The sequence below is a fragment of the Rhinolophus sinicus genome, chromosome 5 (genome assembly GCF_057876585.1).
Source record: "Rhinolophus sinicus isolate RSI-liver-muscle chromosome 5, RSI-T2T, whole genome shotgun sequence".
Taxonomy (NCBI): Eukaryota; Metazoa; Chordata; class Mammalia; order Chiroptera; family Rhinolophidae; genus Rhinolophus; species Rhinolophus sinicus.
In genome coordinates, this window is record NC_142505.1 from 76524782 (window position 1) to 76549697 (window position 24916).

The window sequence follows — 24916 nt, forward strand, 5'->3', positions numbered from 1 at the left end:
TATGTAAAGGCTTATCTGAAAGCCCACATCTTCCTGCATTTCTTCAAGCACCTGGCACAGTGTCTGATAGCCATTCATTTGTTAAATTGGTCGAGTACACTCAATGAGAAAGTCTTGTTCTCCATTCCTATCTCTGTATCTTTGCTGTTGCTGTAGTAGCACTAAAGGCAAGGCAGCGGTAGGCTTCATCTTGTCTCCTGCAGATCTCCCTCTAGATGGAAGCCTGGCTGTCAGTAGCTTTGTGCTTGTAGAATGGTACAGTCCTTAGCTACTGTTGACATTTGGGAGGCTGTATAGGCTTTGCCACTGAATCTCCTCATTCTGCAGTTATCTGGTATTTTACCTCTGTGGCCTCTTTTGTTTTAATGTTGGTGCATTGACTGACAAAGCAAGGACTGTTGGGTGGCTTTTTCATCCCACAGTCTTTTTGTCTGGTGGATTCCTTAGCTCATGGCTATCTAGTAAGCAGAACTGAACATTTGTCGGGAAGAATAGAATTATGACTGTTGTCCACATTCTGCGGGTGCAAAGAGTGAAAATGTTACTTCTCTTAAAGATTGAATACAGACACTGTTTTCTTAGATGCTTTCTGCCTTTCCTCAATGCTTCATTGATCTGTCAGATTTGTCCTTATTTCCACATCTAGTGACTTTAACGTGGATCCTGACTTACACTCGGTGTAGAAGTAAAATTTCTGTAAAATGGTGGAATGCCTGAGTGGCTTTTTCAGCTTTTGGGATCAAGTTAAAAGGTGATGTGTTAAGTCATGTGTTGGGAGTCCTCAAGGCTCCACCAACTTTGAGTGACTTGCTAGGAGAATTCACAGGACTCAGCATGTAAGCTGTCCTATCAGCTACGATTTATTACAGGGAAAGGATACAAAGCAAAACAACAAAGGGAAAAGGCACATGGACAGTGTCTGGAGGAAACCAGGTACAAGTTTCCAAGAATCCCCCGTTAACGGAATCAGGCTGGCTGCACTTGATTTTTCCAGCAACAAGTTGTGACAACATTGTGAAATGTCACACACCAGGGAAGTTCTGCCCGTAGCCTAGGAGTTCAGGATTTCTATTGGGAGTAAGTCATGTAGGTACCCTCTGCCTGGCATGTACCAAAATTCCAGGCTCCCACAAGGAAAGGAGGTATTCAGCATAAACTCAGTTGTACAAACAGTTTAGACACAGTGAGTCAGACTTAACATTTAGAGAAATTTTTCTGTCAACTTAGGGAACTGTTGCTAGGAAAGGGCCAGCCTTGCCCTTTCCAAGGGCAGCAGTCTCTGGCCTCTTTGTGAACTTTTGTGCAGTCATTCCTCTAGCCCTTGGTACCAGTGGTATATCTGATGGCTGTGTAAATAGCGCCTGGGTGTGTTTTGCTTTATTTATAAATGGATTATTGTTAAAACATAAACTTACATTTTTTAGGAAGGTAATAATAGCCCCAGTGTTCAAAAATGAATGTGTAAAAAGGAGGGTGGATAGGAAGCTTCTGCATCCTCTGCTACCTAGTGAGTAGTTCTTTCTTGTTGCGTAACAGTAGAAGAGTACATCATTTCTTTCAGTGGCTGCAAGGTACTCCAGGTTATGTGCGTACTAATTTAACAAGTCTCTGTTTTTGGACATCCCAGTTTGTTTTTTTTCTAAATTTATTTTTTTTATTGTAAAGAATGCTGCGATAGTCAACTTGAACAAATACCATTTTGTTCTTACAAGTTTGTAGGATTTATAAGTTAAATTCCTAGAAGTGCAGTTGCTGGGACAAAGGATATGTGTACAATAGTGCCTCCTTGTTTGTGGTTTCCCTTTCCCTGGTTTCAGTTACACGCAGTGAACCACAGTCCGAATATGTTAAATGGAAAATTCCAGGAATAAACAATTCATAAGTTACAAATTGCATGCCATTCTGAGTCCTCTGTCCTGCCCGACTGTGAATCATCCCTTTGTCCTCCAGTATGTCCACGCTGTATGTGCGGTACAATAAGATACTTTGAGACACCACATTCACATAACTTTTATTACAGTGTATTGTAATTGTTCTATTTATTATTGTCTCTTACTGCACCTAATTTGTAAATTAAACTTGATCATAGGTATGTATGCATAGGAAAAAACAGTATATGTAGGGTTCGGAACTATCTGTAGTTTTAGGCATTCACTGGGGTCTTGGAACATAACCCCCTCCCCCCAGTGGATAAAGGAGGAATACTGTATTTGTAATTTTAACAGCTATTGTTTAATTGCCCTTTAACGAATTCGTCCTAATTTACACTTCCACCAGCGATGTATGAGAGGGCTTATTTGACCATAGCCACACGAGCACAGCTTATTGGTGTATTAGCTCATTTCTAATAGGAGAATAATGGTATCAAAGTATGTGTGATTTTAATATTTTACTCTTTAGGTGAAGATGAACATTATAAAATTAAGAGCCATTTTGTATTTCCCTTTTTGTGAAATGTTATTTTTTGCTCTTTTTATTTTGAGTTTATAATTTTCATTTTGATTTGTAGTTCTTCATACATTAGACTAGCTCTTTGCATTTTTATGATATGAGTTGCAAATATATTTCCCCATTTGGTCATTAGAATTTTTTTATAAGTCAAGTGTATTAATCCTCTCCCACCGTTTTTCTTCTGGGTTTTGTGTTATATTTAGAAAATCCTTTCCTATTCTGATGGTAAAATTTCCTTTCATTCTGGTACTCTTGGTTGTTTTTGCTTTTTTTTTTTTTAACATTTAAATCTTTTCATTTGAAGGGTATTTTGGTATAAAGTGTGCAGTTGGGATGAAACTTTACTTTTTCTGTATGGCTGGCTATCCATATGTGCTAACATTACTTACTGAATTTTCTAACTTTTCCCTACTGGTTTGAAATACCTTCTTGATTATATATAGAAAAAAATAGCTGTAGGTATTTCTGGATTTGACTGTTTTTTTGGCAGGTGCATCTTAAATGAGGAATCTTCATAATACTGTAAACTTTCAAATTTTTTTGTAGGTTCCTTGTTTCTATACTGATGCAGAAAGACGGTCAGTGATGGATGCAACACAGATTGCTGGTCTCAATTGCCTGCGACTAATGAATGAAACTACTGCAGGTAAGGGGCTATTAACTACAATTTTTGACTTGCTTATTAATCTTGAAGGTTGTGAAATCTTAAAACCCTAGGGTTTCTTGTTCTTCATTTTGATTGGAGTGCTTACCCCTATGTGTCCTAGTATTTTTGGTAACACTGTTACATTTGAAGAATTCATCTGATCAGTACATTTTCTGTACCTTCATAGCACTCAATGTTGGTATTTAATCACATGGTTGTTTGGGAGAGAAAAAAATCATATTTTTGTGTGTTTGGAGCAGTGCTTTGGTTTAAAAATTGGCCTTTTTACCACTCATGGACTAGTAGAATCAGAGGAATGGGGTGTAAAGCAACATCTCAGGGATAGGATATGTGGGAATATTGAGATGGAAATCTGGGAAAATATGTTTGGGAAAATGGGGGAAGTGGTTTGCGAACAATTGTGAAAATCATAGGAATTAGAAATGTTAAGGAACCCAACCCTAAGTGAATGTCAGCATTTAACTTTTTGAAGTTAATGATCTTCATTAATAAATAAGTGCAGAGCTTATAAAGAATTGATTCCTTGTGAAACATAGGGTATGTTACAGCTCCATTCACCATATTCAAAATCTGTTTTTTCGTACTTAAATGAATGTAAGTTTACTACTTAAATGATAATGTTATGTTGAATTTAATTTTTTCTTATGTAGTTGCTCTTGCATATGGAATCTATAAGCAAGATCTTCCTGCCTTAGAAGAGAAACCAAGAAATGTTGTTTTCATAGACATGGGGCATTCTTCTTATCAAGTTTCTGTATGTGCATTTAATAAAGGAAAAGTTAAAGTAAGTATATTTTTTTCTGGAAGACTGTATTAGAAATGTATGGTAATTAGTAATTCGGAAGGGACAATTTAAATAATTGGTTAAAGGATTTTGTTTCATTAACGGAAACTTGGCTGTGAGCCATCTTAACTAGAAACCAGGTATGTAGGGGTGGGGTGGAAGTTGTAAGCCCAAAATAATTTATTAAGCGTTGGCATGGTGTGAAGCAAAGAGCATAGGCCTTGAGGAAAAAGCTCTTAAGATTCCTGAGCCTTATTTTTCTTAATCTATAATGTGGGGGAAATAATGCTTACCTGCAAGCTTATTAACAGATTCTTTACCATATGGTGCCTTGATGTTTTAAACTGAAGATTGAGGAGATTATGATAAATGTATTCTCTTCTTAATCTTAGGGTTTTGAGTGTCCTGGAAAAAGGGTGGGGGGACTAGACTTGGATGGCCTAAAGAAACCAGACTAGGAATGATAATCTAGATTTCTGGAAAGCTTAGACCTCTGGAGAAAGCAGTTTTGTCCACAGAGAAGACTAGAAGGGTTAAAGGCGAGAAGGGGCCAGAGGGGGATCACCGTCACGTTTGAACTTTCTGGTATATGCTAGTTCCATAGTGGGAGATAGAAGCAGCTCTCTAGCGTGGTGATCCTGTCTAGAATTTGCTTACGAACCAAGGATATTGTTGGAGAGTTTAATTATTAGGGTGATGTATCAGTGTTCTTGGTGCCGAGGTCTAAAGTGGCTTTTCCCCTCAATTTGGGGATTGGTGGCTAGGGGACTATTTATCCCCAAATAAGTATTTTTTAGGTTTGGAGGACATTTTGAGACAATTAGTCATAGTCTTGTTTCTCTGAAAACTCAGCTTGGTTCTACTTTATATTCTGGCTTATATTGTTTGTAGGGTTTCTTGAAATAACAAAGAAAGCAAATCTTTGGGATGGTTGGGAAATAAGGTTTAGATTTTTAACGGATATAAATGCTGGATGAATTGTAATTCTCAGTGTTTAAACTTTACTTTGATTACTAATACAATTTCTGAAATTCTATTACCTTTTAAACAGAAGATCCAGGTCATAATTTAGTCTTGGCTTAGTGGTAATCTGCTTTTTTTTTTTGTAAATTATCCTTCACTGTCAGCTGTCACATGTCAGTTTTCCCAATGTAATTAAAATTTAATTATAAAAATACTCATTATAAAAACATCCCCAAACTTGGAAGCCATTTATGTGTAAAAAAATAATATTCATAATCTTAACTATTAGTAGTTTGGTGTGTTTCATTCTAGTCTTTTAAGAAAACAAAACTGGAATCACACCATATTTAGTTCTGTGTCCTGTTTTTCTTTTTCTTCAGTTAACATATTCAGATTATTTCCTTATCACATTTAGCATTTTTAGAAGAGATTGTTTTTATTGATTTTATTCCTTCATAAGGATGTCATCACTGATTTAATCTACTATTATTGGATCTGATTAGATGTGATCTGCTATTTGATGTGGAAAATGGATAACCCAAGCTAATTAGACTTCTCTGTTAAGTAGAAACAAATTGCTGGGAGTAAAGACTTTTTTAGCATCCTTCCTGGTAGTAAACTGCATAGAGTTAGCTAGGCCTTTGGTATTATTCATAGTGATAAGACTGGAACGGTGTGCCTGACATGTTGGTATATTTGGCCTTGGGTATATAATGGCTATTTGGAATCAGATTGGTGGAGAGGGCGTGGCGTTTTGAGGAGACTGGGTTTTTAATTCCACTTCTACTGCTTACTAGCTTTGTGACCTGCCGATTGTCTGATCTGTCTGGGCTCAGATTGTCTGATCTGTCTGGGCTTGTGGCATCATCGGTTAATGGGAGTTACAATATCTCTTTTCACAGTGGTTGTAACAATGATTAAATGACACATGCACATGGCCCTATTTCAACCTTAATATCCCCCCCTTTTTTACTACACTTACCAGTTAAATATATCACGTGATAATATTTTAAATTGATTGGTTTATTTTTGAATTATCTTTTTTTCCTAAGGTTCTGGCCACTGCATTTGACACAACACTGGGAGGCAGAAAATTTGATGAGGTATTAGTAAATCACTTCTGTGAAGAATTTGGAAAGAAATACAAGCTAGACATAAAGTCCAAAATCCGTGCTTTATTACGACTGTCTCAAGAGTGTGAGAAACTCAAGAAATTGATGAGTGCAAATGCTTCAGACCTCCCTTTGAGCATTGAATGTTTTATGAATGATGTTGATGTATCTGGAACTATGAATAGGTAACTATAATAATATTTTGATGTTAAACTGAACTGTGATTTTTCTCCACTTGGTATTAGCCTTAATTAGCCAATTATTGAAATCATCACGGTTGTTATAACTTAAGTTCTACATGTAAAAATTAGAGACCATTCAGGAACCTGCTTTGTATGTGAAGGTTGGGTTTGGTTATTCTAATAATGTAGACTTACGTTTTTATTTTGATTAATTGAATATTCTAGGAAATGGGTAGTGCTTTACATGTGCATGAATTATATGTGATTACCAGTTTTCATAAAATCAGGCCAAAGTGCTTTAATGCAGAATTATGTTGAATTTGATTTAGTCATTGATGCATAAAATGGTGTTTTTGGGTAGTTCACGGTCACTTGAAGACAGCTCTTTTTGTACAGTGCTACAAGAATTCTGGGTAATTGAGGTTTCAGGGCTGTCCTTAGAAACGCCCAGAATGTTACTGTTGTCTGGTTGGGTTGTTTGGATGGTGAGAGTGAGATGTCCTTTAGGATGTGAACTATATTGGTAGAATTCAGGCAAGACATGGCTTGTTTAGGGAAGCGAGGCCTGACCTAGCTTCAAAAAAATTGAAGCAGAATTTGAGTTGCTTGTGCCTAGTAACCAAATTCGTAGTAACCTTTCACCCTGCTTGAAAGTGACGGTTTTCATTTTTATTAAGTAGCAGTTTTGTGTGTGTTATGTGTTAGGGGGGTTAGGGTGTAGAGGCTTACCAGTATGTGTTTCAGAAATTGTTAGTGGAATATTACATGATAATGAAAGACAAATAGATACTTGTTATATTTTTAAAAAACGGAAAGTAACTAATTAGCTGTGTGCTGCTTTTTTATAAAACAATTGTATCTACATTGTCAGGGCACATGGTATTACTCTGTTTTGTAGCCTTCATTTAGTCTTTAATGCTCATTAGCAGTCTTTTTTTTTTTTTTTTAAGCTAATGAAACTAGATGCTTTATTTCTGAATAGCATTTTGTCTAATTACCTTTTAAAAAAAATTGAGGTAAAATTCTTATACCATTTTAAAGTGAACAGTTCAGAGGCATTTAGTACATTCAGTTGTGCCATGACCACCTCTGTCTAGTGACAAAGCATTTTCATCACCCCAAAACAGACCCATCAAGCAGTTACTTGCCATTTCCTCTTACCTCTGCCCCCTGGCAACCACTAATCTATTTTTATCTTTGGATTTACCTATTCTGGATATTTCATATAAATGGAATCATACAATATGTGCTTGGCTTCTTTTTTGTCTAGCTTTTTTTGCTTAACATAATATTTTCTAGGTTCATCCACATTGTAGCATGTATTAGTTACTTAATTGCTTTTTATGGCAAATAATATTCCATTTGTATGGATATACCATATTTTCACTTATCCATTCATCGGTTGATGGACATTTGGGCTGTTTCTACCTTTTAGCTATTGTGAGTAATGCTGCTGTGAACATTCATGAACAAGTATTTGAGTCTCTTGTTTTCAGTTCATGTGGGTATATATAGACCTAGGAGTGGAATTGCTAGGCCCTATGGTAATTCTGTGTTTAGATTTGAGGAATTGCTTGCTATTAGGAATAAAACTGTCATTTCACACCCCTGGTAATATGTAAGAGTTTTGGTTGCTACTCATCCTCACCAGTATTGGTATTAGTAGTCTTGAATTTTTGCCATTCTGGTAGGTATGTTCTACACCTCTAATTTTTCTTTTTATTGAGATGTAACTCATAAAAGTGACCCTTTTAAAGTGTTTATGCTTTAGTGGTTTTTAGTATGTTCACAGAATGGTGCGGCTATCACCACAATCCAATTTTTAAAATATTTTCATCACCTCATAAAGAGCCCCTAAATGAGCTGTCAAGCTGTGGAAAGACATGGAGGAACCATATATGCATATTTCTAAGTAAAAGAAGCCAGTTTGAAAAGGCTACATACTGTATGATTGCAACTATATGATTTTCTGGAAAAGCAAAGCTAGAGAGACAGTAAAAAGATCAGTGGTTGGCAATGGTACGCGGAGGGAGGGATGAATAAGAGGGTTTTTAGGGCAGTGAAACTACCGTGTTTTGCCGTGTATAATGTGTGCTTTTTTGCCCAAATTTGTGAGGGAAAAATAAGGATGTGCATTATACATGGTAATACTACTTCCATATCCCTGAAAGTTTGGGCCAAAAACACAAGTGTTCATTATACACGGGAACATGTTATACACGGCAAAATACAGTATCCCTGTGATACTGTAATGGTGTATACTTATACATTGTCAAAACTTGTTGAACCCTAATACATATTATCCATGTATCAGTATTGGCTCATTAGTTGTTAGAATGTATCACACTAATGCATGACGTCAATAGGGGAATTGGAGGCAGGGGTTGAGGGGCATAGAGGAATTCTTTGTACTTTACTGTTTATTTCTCTATAAACCTAAAACTGATCTAAAAAATAAAATGTATTAATTAAAGAAAAAGAAACTGTACCTGTTAGCTGTTTTTCCCTATCTCTCCTTCCTCCCCCAGCCCTAGGCGGCCATTAATCTTCTCTGTCTCTCTGGATTTACCTATTCTGAACATTTCATATAAATGGAGTCATATGTGTTTTTTTTTGATTGGCTTCTTTTACCTAGCCTAATGTTTCGAAAGTTTATCTGTGTTTGAATGTGTATCAGTCCCTTTTATTGTATTCATTCCTTTCTGTTGCTGAATACAGTTGATGGACTTAAGGGTTTTTTTTTTCTTTCCTGTTTTCGGCTGTTTATGAATGAATAATGCTACTGTGAACATTCATATGCAAGTTTTGATGTGGTCATATGTTTTTAATTCTTTTTGATATATACCTAGAGTAGAATTGCTGGGTCATATGGTAACTAAGTTTAAATTTTGAGAAATTGCCAAACTCTTTTCCAAAGTGGCTACACCATTTTATAGTCTCACCAGGAATATATGGGATCTAGTTTTTCTATATCCTTGCTAATACTTGTTATTATCTGTCTTTTTTTTTTTTGATTACTTGTTGGTTTGTTTATAGCCATCCATTCCATGTAAAACTGGAATGTGATTTAACCTTTTGTTGTTTTTTTCACAGAGGCAAATTTCTGGAGATGTGTGATGACCTCTTAGCTAGAGTGGAGCCACCACTTCGTAGTGTTTTGGAACAAACCAGTAAGTATTTATGTGATTGAACTGTTTGTGTGTCTTTTGGAAATGTTTATTACTTTTTTTCCCCAGTTACACAAATTTTCATTATGAACTACTTGAGTGCTATATTAAGCTTCTTTATATCTTCCTTTTGGAGTGGCCCCCCACCCCCACAAGTAATCTTTGATAATTGTGTCCAAGGAAATCTAAGAGTTTTCCCAAGAAACCTAATTCAGAATCAAAGATGGATATAAACTTTTCAGTTATGTCATTGTGGTAAATTTTTTTTGCTGTGCTGCTGTAGTTGGTCTTGTAGGCTTTTCTGTCAGTGAATCTTTTGTTTGCTGAATGGCAAATAGAACAAAGGGACGGACATGATAACCACATTCTTACTTTAACAGGATACTTTTTAAATCTCAGGCTAAAAGGTAGTAGTTCGATTTAGGAATATATTACTGATTTTCCCTAAACCCCTGACGAACGTTTACCTTGAGTCCACTGTTGTGTTGGTTGCTAACTATTTCAGACTGTAGAGAAGTACTGGGAAGTACTGTCAGCTTGACAGAGGCTCAGCTCTTAAATCACAGTGATTATGGCAAACGGGCCTGTTCTTTCCACACTGGGACAGCCCGTTTCTTTAAATAGCCCTTCTCAACAAGTTGTCAGTGATTATTACATAAAATGTGACCAGGAGACTAGTGGTATGAAGAGTTATTTTATGAGTGACAGCAGAGACTTGGTGTGTACCGTCTTTCCTTCTGCTGTGAGGAGATTATACATGTGTTATAACCTGGACTATGCTTATGCTCTGGATGGAGTGGCGAGATGCGCATCTGAAAACCTCTTTCCTTTCGTGCCGTGTGTCGAGGTGATCCAGTATCTCAAGGCCCTGCTGCCTTCCTTACGGCTAGCTTAACTATTCATGTTCTAACAACTCTTTGTGTGGGACTCTGAGAGATTGTAGGGCATTGAGTATTCCTGACTCTCACCTCCTAAATCCCAGTATCACTGTGCTATCTTGCCCCCATTATTTTGAGCATCAAAACATACCTGTTTCCAGATGCCCTACATCCATGCGTGTGAGCGCGCCTGTTTGCCTGCATGCTGTGGTGGATGGGGGGAGGAGTGGTGTGGTGTGTTACACATTTGTGAGGTGTTTTGCTGTGATAAGATGTTGCATTGCTCTTTTATTTCACTGCAAAATGCTAATTTAAAAATTCTTTAAATGTGTAATCACTTTAAAATAGAGTTAAAGAAAGAAGACATTTATGCAGTGGAGATAGTTGGTGGTGCAACACGAATCCCTGCAGTAAAAGAGAAGATCAGCAAGTTTTTTGGTAAAGAACTCAGTACCACACTAAATGCCGATGAAGCTGTCACTCGTGGCTGTGCATTGCAGGTGCGTTTTCTTTCTTCCACAGGTAGCCACTTACAGGTCATTGTGACAAATGGCTGTGGTTTTATGTCTCCAGCTAATAACCTGAGGTTAAGATTCTGAAGCTTTTGTTTTTAAATGAATTTCAGAGGTGGCGTTCGTAAATGGAATTGTATGCTATAACATGTAATAATATGAATTGACTAGAAATAGGTAAGCCCGAAGTACTGCTAGAATTTGGCATATTACCTATTGTCTATATATGAAGTAGCATTGTGTATCAATTAAGTAAAGGTTGGGGTAAATGGAAAAAAGTTAAGTAACATTTGGATTATATAAGTAACTTGACAAATGATAGATGTTTGTAAAGCTGCTTATTCAGACACCAGTAAATTATTGATGTAAATACTTGAAAACTATTGATGATGTCCTTAGGAAGTCATTTTTTATAGATCTTGTGATGTCAGTTCATAATGTTTATATTTGTCAAATGGAATTTTTAAAAATTATTATTCTAGTGTGCAATCTTATCGCCTGCTTTCAAAGTCAGAGAATTTTCTATCACTGATGCAGTACCATATCCAATATCTCTGAGATGGAATTCTCCAGCTGAAGAAGGGTCAAGGTAATAGTATTTATTAATCATTTTTATACTTAAAGTTAATCCAGAGTTAAGTTTGAGTAAAATATTGACTTCCATTTCAACTTAATACAAATCTGTAACATTTTGTTACAGTGCATGAAGCAAAATGATGAGTTATTTTAGTCAACAGAATAAATTTGTGTCCTTATTTAGTTTCTTATACTTGATCCTGCTTAAGTGGTGCCTTTTTGCGCTGATTGAAATATATATATATTTTTTAAAATGGTGTATTTTGTTTTTAGAAACTCGTATAATCTGGAAATGATGCCAGTTGAGAAGAATAACTAAAGTTGTCCAATAATTACAAACCTAGAACACATGTGCAAAATGTTAGACATACCCTAAATGTGTGTGTGTTTGTCTTTTTTCTCCATTCAGTGACTGTGAAGTCTTTCCAAAAAATCATGCTGCTCCTTTCTCTAAAGTACTCACATTTTATAGAAAGGAACCTTTCACTCTTGAGGCCTATTATAGGTCTCCTCAGGATTTGCCCTATCCAGATCCTGCAATAGGTAAGTGAAGAGTTGGGAATTAAAAATAAAATATATATGTGTGTGTGTGTGTATATATATATATATAAATATAAATATAAATATAAATATAAATATATACATATATACATATATACATATATACATATATACATATATACATATATACATATATACATATTATATATATATATATATATATATATATATATATATATATTTGGGAGAACTGGGATAAGCAGAATAAGTAATTTGGGTATTTTAGATCAACAAAACACCATCTTCTAGACTTGTTACCAGGTTCAGAAACAGCAGGATGATCATTGTTTAATTGGCTACTCCTCTGTAGGGGCCGTATTCCTTAGGTCATGCACACTGTGGACATACCTTGTGCATCATGTGGAGCGAGGTACTAAAAGGATAAATTCAGTTTTGACCCTAACGTAGAGTTGTAACATGTACACAGAAAATGATTAGTAAATTGTGATATCAATAAGTTATGAAGCCATGTTGTCTAGAATCTTTGAAGACTCTGAGAAACTTACAATCTGGAAATAGTGTCAGTTGAGGAGAGAGAACCTAGGTCTAGGATAATTATAGACCTTGAATACATGGGTAAAGTATTAGGGATATCCTGAATGGTACTAGGTGTGGAAAGCTTATCTAGTCTTTTCCTCACTTGTAAAACAGGAATAAAGATGATAATTCATGCTTCGCAGAGTTTTGTGAATTAAAAAACATAAGTAAAACGTTGGTTTAGTAACTGAATCTAGAAATGGCAATTTCTTGACAACACAGAAAAGCACTATGGAATCATTGGGGTTTTTTTCCAGTAGAGGAGAATGTGACAAATTGTTTTAGGTATTTACCTGGCAGTAACATATAAAGATGAATAAGGGACTGGTGGGAAAGAAATGTTTGCAGGGTTAGGAGATATTTGAGTCCTTAATTGGGAGAAGATAAGAGTTTGACTATAAGTAAAAGAGAAAGGAGAAATCTGATGATTTAGTAAGATTCTAAGTACCCACTTTGCTTATGTGGGGTGTCGTGTTACTGACTTGTCATTGAGCTGTGGACATAACCTGGCCATTTGGGCCTACATTCATGTTTGAATTCCTCCTCTCAGATTATTTGTTCTTTTTTGTCTTTCGTATGTCCCTAGCTCAGTTTTCAGTTCAGAAAGTCACTCCTCAGTCTGATGGCTCCAGTTCAAAAGTGAAAGTCAAGGTCCGAGTAAATATCCATGGCATTTTCAGTGTGTCCAGTGCATCTCTAGTGGAAGTGCAGAAGTTCGAGGAAAATGAGGAACCAATGGAAACAGATCAGAATGCAAAAGAAGAAGAGGTAACCTGGACATTTTATACCATTTATGATGGCCCAGAGGTGACTTGTCTAGAAATTCTAGCAAATAAGACTGGGTGAAAGAGAGGAACATTGTGACAGCTGTTGAGTGTGGGTTTGTATTCGTCCTCTTTCCTCAGCATGGGTGAACTAGCAGACAGTCTTTACGCAGAATTGTTGTAGAAATGGAACATAGTTGGCTCCTTCCTTTAGACCATGTACTTCTCAATGTGAGTTCTTCTTGTTTCTTTTTGATTACTGAGGGATGTTAGGAGTCTCAGTTGATTATTTTCACAAATAGTGTAATAGACTGTACACTCAGTTTGTTGGAATCATGCACAGAGTTGTCCTTATTGTGCATCACAATTAAGGCTTTATAAAACTACAAATGTCTGAGCCTCATCCCCAGAAATTTGGGTTGGCCTGAGCTAGGGCTCAGGGATCAGTAATTTTAAAAGCCTTTGAGGTCATTCTGTTGTGCTGCAGGCATTGAAAACCACTGATTCAGGATCTCCACAAACTTCTCCATTCTTTTTCATTATTGGCCAGGCTTTGGCCTTTTAACAGAATTCTCAAGGTGTTCACCTCCCCCAGTGCATGCAGTGGTTGTACTTTTGAGGATGAAAAGGCTGATCTAGGGCTGGCCCGGTGGCTCAGGTGGTTGGAGCGCCATGCTCCTAATGCCGAGGTTGCGGGTTTGATTCCCACATGGGCCAGTGAGCTGCGCCCTCTAAAGCTAAGATTGTGAACAATGGCTCTCCCTGGAGCTGGGCTGCCGTGAGCATCTGGAGGTTGGCGTGAGCGGCCGGCAGCTGCCGTGAACTGCCGTGAGCTGCTGTGAGCTGCTGTGAGCGGCCAACTGATGACTGGCGACTGACTGCCTCAGCCAGGGGTAGCGCAAGGCTCATAACACCAGCATGGGCCAGGTAGCTGTGTCCTACACAACTAGACTGAGAAACAACAGCTTGAACTGGAGTGGGGGATGAGGCGGAAGAAAGGGGAGGAAAAAGAAGGCTGATCTAAAAACTGCTTGAAGTTAAGGTTAGAGAAATTTACTCATGAGGAAGCTTGGAGAAACTCATGCTCTCTTCAGATGATATTGTGTTAAATAATGCCACACTGTGTATTATGAGTACTTTATGGTTTATAAAGCAATTCAACAGCTACTCTTGTTTCGATATGGGTAGAGCAGGGCAGGTGTTATCTCCAGTGTACAAGTATAGTAACTTAGATCCAGAGAGAAAAACTTCTGTGTTCTAGATTAACATTTGTATCACTGCTGGACTCTTGGTCTTCTGATGGCTGGTAATTCAACAAGAATTAGATACCATATTTTGTCGTGTCGTGAAGGTTGTTCAGTCTTTCACTAGTATTAACTAGTTTCAGGATTTGATGTGACCTGTTTTTCAGAAGATGCAAGTGGACCAAGAAGAACCTCATGTTGAAGAGCAACAGCAGCAGACACCAGCAGAAAATAAGGCAGAGTCTGAAGAAATGGAGGTATGTCTAAGTTATATTTGAGAGAAGGATGAATTACAGCCCCATTACATAACATGGTTTGGGCTGTGTTTATACTCTGTCTTAGAAGGTAGTTATATTAGGGGTTCTTTCATGTATTTGAATAGTCTGTAAGCAAAATTTTGTATGTTAGGAAAGTATGTTTGGTAAGGTGATCTTTGAGCTCTATCCTGGTCAATGCATGAGAAGAAAGCTTGCAGAAGCCTTAGTTTTATTAGACTAGAGATTAGTTCATGCTGGTTTCTGAATGGCTGTTACCAATAGCCATTCTACACGTTCTTTACCAATAAACAATGAGATCATTCTTTCAGATTTTGTTAGCTCTCTGAAATTGGTCTTTTTGTCAAAAGATATTTTTAAAATAACATATTTAAGTACATCTTGTAAATAATGTAAGTAATATATTTACTCAAGCATTTATTTAAATGAATACATAAGGTTCCCAGTCTTTAATTCTAACTTTTGAGTTTTCATATTTAAATTTGTTGTCAGCATTGAAAACACCTTTCTTTTCAAGCTATTTATGACATTGCAATATGTGATCTCACCTTAGGTATTTCTGATTGTGGCATTTAAAAAAGTTTGGCAGAGCCTTAAGGTGACTTAAGTCTTAATCATTTTCACATCAGTTAACAAATTTTAATTACTTTCCTTTAGCTGCATAAATAATTGTAAAAAAGACAGTAGTTGACAGAAGAAATCATCCCTCCCTCCCTCCCTCCCTCCCTCCCTCCCTCCCTCCCTCCCTCCCTCCAGTTCAGTAGTGGTAAGTGTTGTTATTCACATTGTGGTGCAACCAACTAATCTCGAGAAGTTTTTCATCTTGCCAGATCGAAACCGTCCCTTTTAAACAACAACCCCCTATTTCCTCATCCCTCTTCCTCGTGGCCCCTGGCAACCACTGTGGATTTGACTACTTTTGTAATATTTATGTTTTTAACTTTCCAGGTATTATAAGAAATAGTCCTACGTTATTTAGATCATCAGAAAACAAATAAGCAAAAATGGCTTTTGAAATGTGACCCATTCAGAAGTTTAAGATAGTCTGTTTATGTCTTTGTTCTTAAAGCTTTCTTTTATTTTAGACCTCTCAAGCTGGATCAAAAGACAAAAAGATGGATCAGCCACCTCAAGCCAAGAAGGCAAAAGTGAAGACCAGTACGGTGGACCTGCCAATTGAGAATCAGCTATTATGGCAGATAGACAGAGAGATGCTCAACTTGTACATTGAAAATGAGGTGGTTATCTCAAGTCTCATAGAACAACACGCTAACAGATTAATGTGACATTGTGTTCAAGCTATGTCTAGACATTTTTGGTTGTTTTCTGTTTGAGAAAAAGTAATTTCAGATTTTCGGATCCTGCAAGGACAAATTTAATAGATCCCTTATAATGCCAAATTCTTTCATAGTGATACTACGTCTATTGCTAGAAGCTCTGTTACGAGATTTTGACATTGTGGTTTTGGTTTAGGGGAGGTGGTGTTCACGTTTGGGTGTGTGAGTATGTTCACTAGAGATTGGGATGTTTAAGGTTGTTGGTCCTGGAAGTTGATGGTAGGAGAAATCACATAACATTCATTGTAGCACTGTTTTGTTTATTCCTTCCCCTGTTGCTAGTCAGTATGTAACTCTTGTTACGGTGAATGATGCAAGTTTTGGGACCTTAGAGCACACTTATTGAATTACTTGTTGTCTGTCAGGTTTCTCATCACATCTTCTAATATTTAAAAAGAAGTTGTCTCAGTTGTCCAAATATCTAACTGATTTATACTGTTTTCAGGGTAAGATGATTATGCAGGATAAGCTGGAAAAGGAGAGAAATGATGCTAAGAACGCAGTAGAAGAATATGTGTATGAAATGAGAGACAAGCTGAGTGGTGAATATGAGAAGTTTGTGAGTGAAGATGTAAGTATATGCCACAATGTGCTTACCTACTAATGTGTCTTCTGGGAGTAGCCTTAAGTATGTTAGAAGGGAAGTGTGTGCCTGTAGGTACACAGTGAAATGGTTAAAATGTACTTTTTGGGGGCTATCGTTTTGTATTTCTTTATTAGTGCAGTATTTCCTAAGGTTAGTCTTTGCATCACTTTTTGATACACTTGCATACCATTATTTACCTAATATTTTCCTTTAAATCAGCTCACTTTTCCGTGATGTTTATTTTAATATACTGATTTTTAAATGCAGTTTTTAATTCTGAAATTTAAAAACATACCCAAACATCTCCTACAGCAGAGAGAATAATATATTAAAACCCCCTGTACCTATCGAGCAAGATAACATTCTACTAGTCTTGTTTTCTATCCTCCCTATCTCCCTCTTCCCCTGTATTTTAAAGCAAATCCAGATAAATCGAAGTCTGTGCCTGTGACTCTACTGGTGAATCAACTGATTTTTGATTGACCTAATTACAATATTTTCTTCATCTTCAGGATCGTAACAGTTTTACCTTGAAACTAGAAGATACCGAAAATTGGTTGTATGAGGATGGAGAAGACCAGCCAAAGCAAGTTTATATTGATAAATTGGCTGAGTTAAAAGTAAGTGACTCTTCGATGTAGGGTGTCAGATGGGTACTGGACTAAGCTGGGTGGGGGAGGGTGGAAATCACTTCATAGATAATATAAATGCCTAACCACTGCGCTGTACACCTGAAACTAATATAAAATTATATTGAATATCAAATATAGTCATGGGATGTAAAGTACAGCATAGGGACAATAGTCAGTGGTATTGTAATAGCCTTGTACTATGTCAGAGTGGTAGTAGACTTGGTGGGGTTATCACTTTGTGAGGGGTGTAAATGTCTAATCATTTTCTTGTTTTGCACACCTGAAACTAAAAAAAAGAAAAAGACAAAACAAAAACCAATAAGTGACTCTGAAAAGCCAGAGGTGTTCTGAACCCGTGCTGTAGTTTCTAAGGAGAACATCTCAGAAAGGGAGGCATTCTCATGGCAAGTAATGAAGAACTATATGCTTTATCACTCTGGTTCACTCTCTTTCTCACTTTTAGAATCTCATAGTAACAAAAGAATTTTTCTGAAAACTGAGTTTAGACTTAAAATGTTCACTGAATGTTCTTATTAAGAGATACAGAGACTAGCAAGATATCCCGTCCTGAAGGTACCTGTCTACATTTGGGCCAGGGCTGTGTACCTGGCTTTGATGCTCAGTGAGGCAGAGCATTTGGTTTTGTATTTAGAGAATCTGATCCTTAAACCTTACGGTTAAAAGGACAAAGAACTGAAGTTGAGTGCTTCCTTTGGGGAGAGGATGCAAATGCACAGGGACTTCTCACATTTCTCTGGGTTACTTAGTTTCTCGTCAGGCTGGGCCATGTGACTAACCTGGGATGGCATTGCTCCCGTCAGAGCCGGCACTTCCCTGTCATCCTGGCAGGAATAGCAAGAGCCTCCTGTGAGATCCTTCCCGTTGAGTGTTTGTTTTACTTGTTATGGGAGATGTCTAACACATGCAATTCCAGTGGTACCTCGGTTTTCGAACGTAATCCGTTTCAAAAACGTTTTCAGGTTCGGAAACGTTTGAAAACCGAGGCAGTTTCCCCATAGAAAGTAATGGATTAATCCATTCCAGGCCTTCAAAATCAATCCCTAAAACTGCAAATTTAGCATGAATTTTACTATCTAATGATACCATAGATCCATAAAATTTATGGTGTTCGTAAACCGAAATGTCAATGGAGACGTTCGAAAACCGAGGTCCCACTGTGGAGAGAAGAGCTTCAACTGTTGTCAACTTATGGCTGGTTTTGTTTCATTTCTGCTTCCTCTCCCCGTTATTTGAAGAACGTCCTGCATGTTATTTTATCCAAAAATATTCAATATGTATTTAAAAGAAAATGTCACCTTAAGCTCTACCATTGTCACACCTAAAAAATTCCTTAATACCACCATTAATATCACCATATATTCAGTTTTCAAGTTCCAGTTGTTTCATAAATTACTTTTTAGTTTGTTTGACTCAGGATCCACATACATTTTGTTGGTAAGTCTCTTAAATCTGTATAGTTCTCTATCATGTCTCCCCCCTTATTTAGTTGAGGAAAAAAACAGATCATGCATCCTGTAGGATTTGCCCACTGTCTGGATTTTGCTGATTTTCATCTCTGTGGTGTTTAATAATATCTAGCAAATTGCTGGTTTAGATCCAGAGGCTTCATCAGATTCAGGTTAAACTTTTTTTTTTTTTTTTGGCAACAGTACTTCATATTTAGTGTTGTGTATCATTATCAGGGGCACCGAGTAGTTGGTTGTCTCCCCACTGTGTTTTGAGAATTAGGGCTCAGGTGGTAAGATGAAGTGGCACAGGGAGCAGTATTGAGGTGTATTCTCACATCTAGCCTGGTATGTATTTAGTGGGCTGGGGAAAATATTTAATTTATATATAGTACATGGAGATTAAATGTACTTTAGTCTGTACTCAGTAGAAACAATACTAAGGTAGTTCAAACTGCTCTGTGAAGAATTTGTGTATTCTCTCTTCTGTTAAGAATCTAGGTCAACCTATTAAGACAAGATTCCAGGAATCTGAAGAAAGACCAAAATTATTTGAAGAACTAGGGAAACAAATCCAACAGTATATGAAAGTAATCAGCTCTTTCAAAAACAAGGTATCTTTTTTTCCCCTTCTTCCCTACTGTTGTTTTGGTAAAATTTTGAGACATTTACATAGTTTTTCTCTTGTTCTCTTTAACTGTTACTTAGTAATATTTTCTTTTTGCATGTTAATGTATAATGTTTTGTTGAATCTTGTTAAGAACTCTGAGAATCCCTGCTTCTCTCTAATCAGTGGACTCGAATTGAGTAATGTTCAATTTTCTTTTCTTGATGTGAATGCTTCATCAGTGACTTAACCTCCTGCATCATGGCCGGTCTGAGGACGTACTAGGCATATAATTGGGCTTGTTATGCAGATGTAGCACTGTCTCAACAGTAAACTGCTGCTTGTCAATTTTTGAGCACTATATGATACATATTTCATAAATACTATTACATTGTCTCATTAAATCCTCATAGTACCCTTATGAAGCAGGCAGTACTAGCAGCATTTATAGGCAACTTCTAACTTCTTTAAACCTTACTGTCCTTAAGCAACACCCAGGGTTAATGTTCGGGAAGCTGGGACTTGGCCTGAGGTCTGACTCTAGATTCGGGTTCTTAAACACACCCCAGTATACTCCAGGTTATCAATGTATTGTCCATTAAGGAACTTTAAGAGAGACAAATTGAGCGTGTTTTTTTGGGGGCCTCTGAAAGGCCTTTAAAAAATTGTATTCATTATTTGGTTCCTAATGAGCACACCTAAACCTCAGCTCTCATGGCTGATGACATGTAACTTTTTGCGTTGTGAAATTAATCTTTATAAGGTGTTGTGTAAACCATGTGCTGTGTATACCGTTGAAGCCTTTTTATTGCTACCTTATGTATATTTTTGACCTTTAAATCTATTTGCTGAGTGTTTTAAAAATTGGGGTTACTTTTCCTTTTTTGAATTTTAAAGGAATTAAATGTTTGTTTAGATTGTGAGGTTAAATGGGCTCCAGTTTTGGAAAGATTGTGACTTCTTGAAAGACTGTGAGGTACTAGACGATACTTGGGTAGGGAATGTCATCCTTTGACAATGTCTGGTTGACGGTTGTTGCAGGAGGACCAGTATGACCATTTGGACGCTGCTGATGTGGCAAAGGTAGAAAAAAGCACCAACGAGGCCATGGAGTGGATGAATAAAAAACTGAATCTGCAAAATAAGCAGAGTCCGACCATGGATCCGGTTGTCAAGGCAAAAGAGGTTGAAGCTAAAATTAAGGTATTTTATGGCTTTAAGTATTAAATAGTATTGTTAGCCTTGTTACGTACTATTAATAGCCCTTAAAAGGGATATTTAGGAGGGAACTTCATTGCATCTTAGCTTCTGGCTTGGGGATTGGGTGGGAGAGGGTGGACTTGGGTTTCGTGTGTCACGTAAAATTTGTTATTTTGTAAGAAACCGTAATTTTCTCTTGTGCCATTCTAGGAGCTGACTGGTATCTGTAACCCTATAATTTCAAAGCCCAAACCCAAAGTGGAACCTCCAAAAGAAGAGCAAAAAAATGCAGAGCAGAATGGACCAGTGGACGGACAAGGAGACAGCCCAGGCCCTCAGGCTGCCGAGCAGGGTACAGACACGGCTGTGCCTTCGGATTCAGACAAGAAGCTTCCAGAAATGGACATTGATTGATTCCAACAATTGTTTATATTAAAACAGACTATTATAAAGCTTTAAGTTGTCAACTTTGTTCTAAATATCAACTAGAGCAATCAAATACTGGACATTTCTTAGTCAGTTTTTAGGGGGTTTTGGGGGGAGGGGATATAGGTTCTGTATGGAGCATTTTGACTTCTAAATAGTTAGATACAGAAATTAAGTGCATTGTATCTTTTTCATAATGGTACTATTTAGAAGCCCAGTTAGCGTTACTGAGCTTATGCTTCACTCCTTTTATGTTTAAATCATGCTTATACGAAGATAAGTTTGTTTTGGAAAGTTGAGCTATAGCGAAAACTCTAGCTATGAAGCAAACTTTTCATTATGACATATGGCAGGAACCCTAATTGTGCTTCAAAAACCTGTTGTGGAGATTGCCACAAAGTCTCCCCGCCTGGTGTGGGGATGGGGGTGGGGTCTCCCTCTGTTCCTGAGACCTAGAGCATGGCATGGCATGGATTAACAGAGAACAACAAAGGTGTGCTCTGAGCTGCCCCACATTTCACTTCTGCTGCACTTGCACTCCCAGCCCTCCATGTCCACGCCCCGTAAAGGAGCCCCCATTACAGATGCCATGTGCTGCTCATGGGAAAGAGAGCCCCTCACCTGGAGCAAATTGTTAACGGAGGAATTTAGACCTGGAGGCTCTTCCTGAGAAAGTCTGTTCCTGAAAGTATGTTTCACTAATACCCCAAGCGTCAAAGCCTAATTAATTTTTTCTTCGGAAGGTTAGAATTGGGTAGTGTATTGTTGGATATAGGCATGAGGAATTTAACAGGAATTGATTCTTACGGTGTAAAGATTTGTATCCTGGCCTGCTTATTCAGGTGAGAGATGTTCTGTGTAAATTTGAGATCTAGCTTGAAGTCCTAGGACAAGAGTTAAAAGTTCTTAGCTCATTCACAGTCACTTGTGTGTTAAGTGTTACTATCTGTCATGAATCTGCCAATTTGTATGTATGAAACAGCTGACAGATCATCGGAAAAGCAAACATACACTGGGTTATACTGGACGAGTCTGAAATTAGTGTTAAAGGAGGGTGGTGCCGGACTTCAGCAACACCTCGTTCTTCCTGCGCAGCCGATGTCAGGAGCACCCCAGCATCGCCGCGGACTGCCCCCTGGGCAGTGTCGGTGGGGTGAGACATTTGGAAACTCCAAGGGAAGCCTGTATTAGAGGCCAGCGCTGGTACCTGCCTTAGAAACTGTTACAAGCTTTCTTGGTTACATTTTGGATCTCTGTAATAATTGTTATTCTGTATAACAGTGCCCTTCTGTTAATTTTGGCCTGTTAGAAATATGATTATACTGTGCATATTTAGAATAAGTTTCTGTCCATCTGCACTGAAACAGTTTAGGGTGTTACAAGCTCTCAAGTGCTATGGAGAAACATTTGCTTAGAGAAGGAGGGTGGAAGTGTATTTATGTTGGTGTGGAAGCATGGAAGGCTTGTGGCACCAGGAATTGGCCCTCTTCTTACAGCGTCCTTTATCCATTCTGTACCCGTGTTGCTTCAAGAGTTCCAACTGGCCTGCTCTGAGGCCAATAGCTATTTTGGAGTTCTGGCTACAGGATTAAGCCAATTCTTACGCAACTGACTCAGTCCTTAATGGCCATTTCTAAAAATTTTTTTTGTGTGGGGGAGGGTGTGGGTGTTGGGATGGGGTGAATTTGAAGTTTAAAGTTGAAACTAGAACTAAGGTGATGTGGTCTGCTTGCTCTCTGTTTAGACAGGCTTTAAGACCAGTTGGATTTACGTGGAGGCCAGGCCCGAGGGTGTGATAATTGATGACTTATGTGCACACAAGCGTTTATCCAGGTTGTGTTGTCCAAATTGGTTTGTTAAAGCCCCAGGTCACGTTCTTACACTAAGAAAAACGTTCAGTAAACATGAGGCAAGTTTAGGAAAAATGAATAAAAGAAACCTGTCTGACACTCAAAGGATTGGTTTCCTTAATTTCATAATGAAGAGTGTGTGTATCTGTGTGTGTGTGTGTGTGTGTGTGTGTGTGTGTGTGTGTTTTCAATGAAAACTTTCTCCAGAAGTCAGAGCCCTCTTAGCTAAATTTCAGTTGTTAACTTGTCAGAGACGTCCAGTCTGAACCGTTGGGTCACAGCTCACTGGGTGGGAAGAAGCTGCTCTTTTCTGTTCATCTGTGTTGAGTCTTGGCTCATTCCCGATGTAGGAATCCTTCCCTTGTTCCTGAGATGGGCCTGCCTTTGAGGCTTTGACAATAGTAGAGGGTGGGTTATGGCCCCATGAAGGCCGGTGCAGGACAGATGCCTGATCCAGAATGTGCTAGTTAACAGTTGCCACCAGTGGGTTTGTAGTGTGTGCGTGTGTGTGTTGGAGATGAGTTTTGAAAGGGGTGAAGCCATCAGAGATCTCAACAGTACAAGGCAAGGGGCCTAGGTGGGGAGGGGGCTGGAGCGTTCCTCTGGAGTCCTGCCACCTAACAGTCCCAGGGCTCTGGTTGTGCTAGGAGGAGCTTACCGGCCAGGGTCTGCCTACAGGGCCTGTGCTAGCCACCTTCAAGAAATGTAAGGTCAGTTTTCTCCTGGGCCTCCGTCCATGGGAGAGGACTGGGTATCCGGTAAGGTGAGTGGGAAGCCTGAGACCAAAGTATAATCATTTTACAGGGTTGTTGGGGTCACCAAGAAAGAGGAACAGCCCTGTTTACCCAGAAGATGTACCAGTGTCCCCTGCATATCCCTGGGGGAGGGTGTTGGAGGCAAAGCCAGAGCTGGTGTGAAGGTTTTGCAATGGGGCAGCTTCAGCTCAATGTGAACTGCCTTTCAGAGCTCCCATGGGGTTGGTGAGGATTCTCCCAGAGGCATTCCCACCAATGGGTTTTGAGACTTAAAGCATCTCAAGTTTTTGTAGGGGACCTATCGGAGGTGGTGGGGCGGAGAGATTGGGGTTCTGGTGTGGGGCACTGGGGTACTTAGATCTTCTAGCCTGAGTGTCAGAATGGTTTAGGGATGTGATGTGTACAGAAGGAGTCGAGCCTGGGGGAGTTGGAGGGAGTGGGACTTCACGTTTGAGGGGATGAGCCAAATTAAGGGGGCAGCGGCACGTAAGTCTTGGTACCAGGAGGGAGAGGGAAGATTTAGAATTGACTTGAAGGCAAAACTATGCTGTTAGAAGTTGGATAAACAATTGACCTCTGTGGGGTAATTACAAGGCAACACGAGGCCGTCTTCAGGAGCCTGATGTTTTGTTTATTGCTTTTGATAATACACTTTGCTACACTTGACCCATTTCACCACTTTTTCTTCAACTTTAACAGATTTTTTTTTTTACATGAGAAATGTAGCTTATAAAACAGTATGCACAGCTTACCATGTTTGGAAAGACCATGAAATAAATTTATGAAAACCAAACTGGATGGATGTTTCAAAATGAGATGGTTTCCTTCCAAGGTGGGATTGTGGGTAATTTATGTTTGTAAAATTTTTTGCTTGTTTGTATTTTCCAAGATGTCTGTAATGAGCATTTTGGAATTTTAGAATGCTTAAAAAAACTAGAAGTGCATTTTTTTAAATTTATTTTTTAAATTTATTGGGGTGACAATTGTTAGTAAAATTACATAGATTTCAGGTGGACAATTCTGTATTACATCATCTATAAATCCCATTGTGTGTTCACCACCCAGAGTCAGTTCTTCCATCACCATATATTTGAGAAGTGCATTTTAAAAAGAATGGCTCCAGGGTTTTAAACCTGGAATAAAAGACGGACTAGACATGTGGAGCTTCAAGTCTAGATGTTCAACTCACTGTGAGGTGTTGGTGGGAGTCTGGGTAGGATTAGGGAGTCCTACAAGATGGATGGATCTGAGAGATCCTGAAGCTACATGTGGGTGTGGAAGGAAGCTTCGGGGGTTGGGGTGCCTTTTTGGTTTAGTGAATGAAGGGTGGTGTTTGGGTGTATCAGGAAGAGGAAGTGGAAACTGAAGGAAATGAACTAGAGGG

General features: G+C 38.3%; 1 protein-coding gene across 1 annotated transcript in view; it reads left to right on the forward strand.

Annotated features, from left to right (window-relative positions):
• HSPA4 (heat shock protein family A (Hsp70) member 4) overlaps positions 1–22882 on the forward strand; it is a 37952-nt gene extending 15070 nt beyond the window's left edge. The window contains exons 5-19 of the mRNA XM_019756079.3: positions 2998–3097; positions 3769–3902; positions 5918–6162; positions 9253–9329; positions 10553–10704; positions 11199–11305; positions 11702–11835; positions 12977–13158; positions 14566–14655; positions 15759–15911; positions 16456–16581; positions 17109–17216; positions 19189–19308; positions 20343–20504; positions 20712–22882. Coding sequence (XP_019611638.1) covers positions 2998–3097; positions 3769–3902; positions 5918–6162; positions 9253–9329; positions 10553–10704; positions 11199–11305; positions 11702–11835; positions 12977–13158; positions 14566–14655; positions 15759–15911; positions 16456–16581; positions 17109–17216; positions 19189–19308; positions 20343–20504; positions 20712–20915 — 2094 coding nt within the window. The 3' untranslated portion in view covers positions 20916–22882. The remainder of the gene's footprint in view (positions 1–2997; positions 3098–3768; positions 3903–5917; positions 6163–9252; positions 9330–10552; positions 10705–11198; positions 11306–11701; positions 11836–12976; positions 13159–14565; positions 14656–15758; positions 15912–16455; positions 16582–17108; positions 17217–19188; positions 19309–20342; positions 20505–20711) is intronic.
• The last annotated feature ends 2034 nt before the right edge of the window (positions 22883–24916 follow it).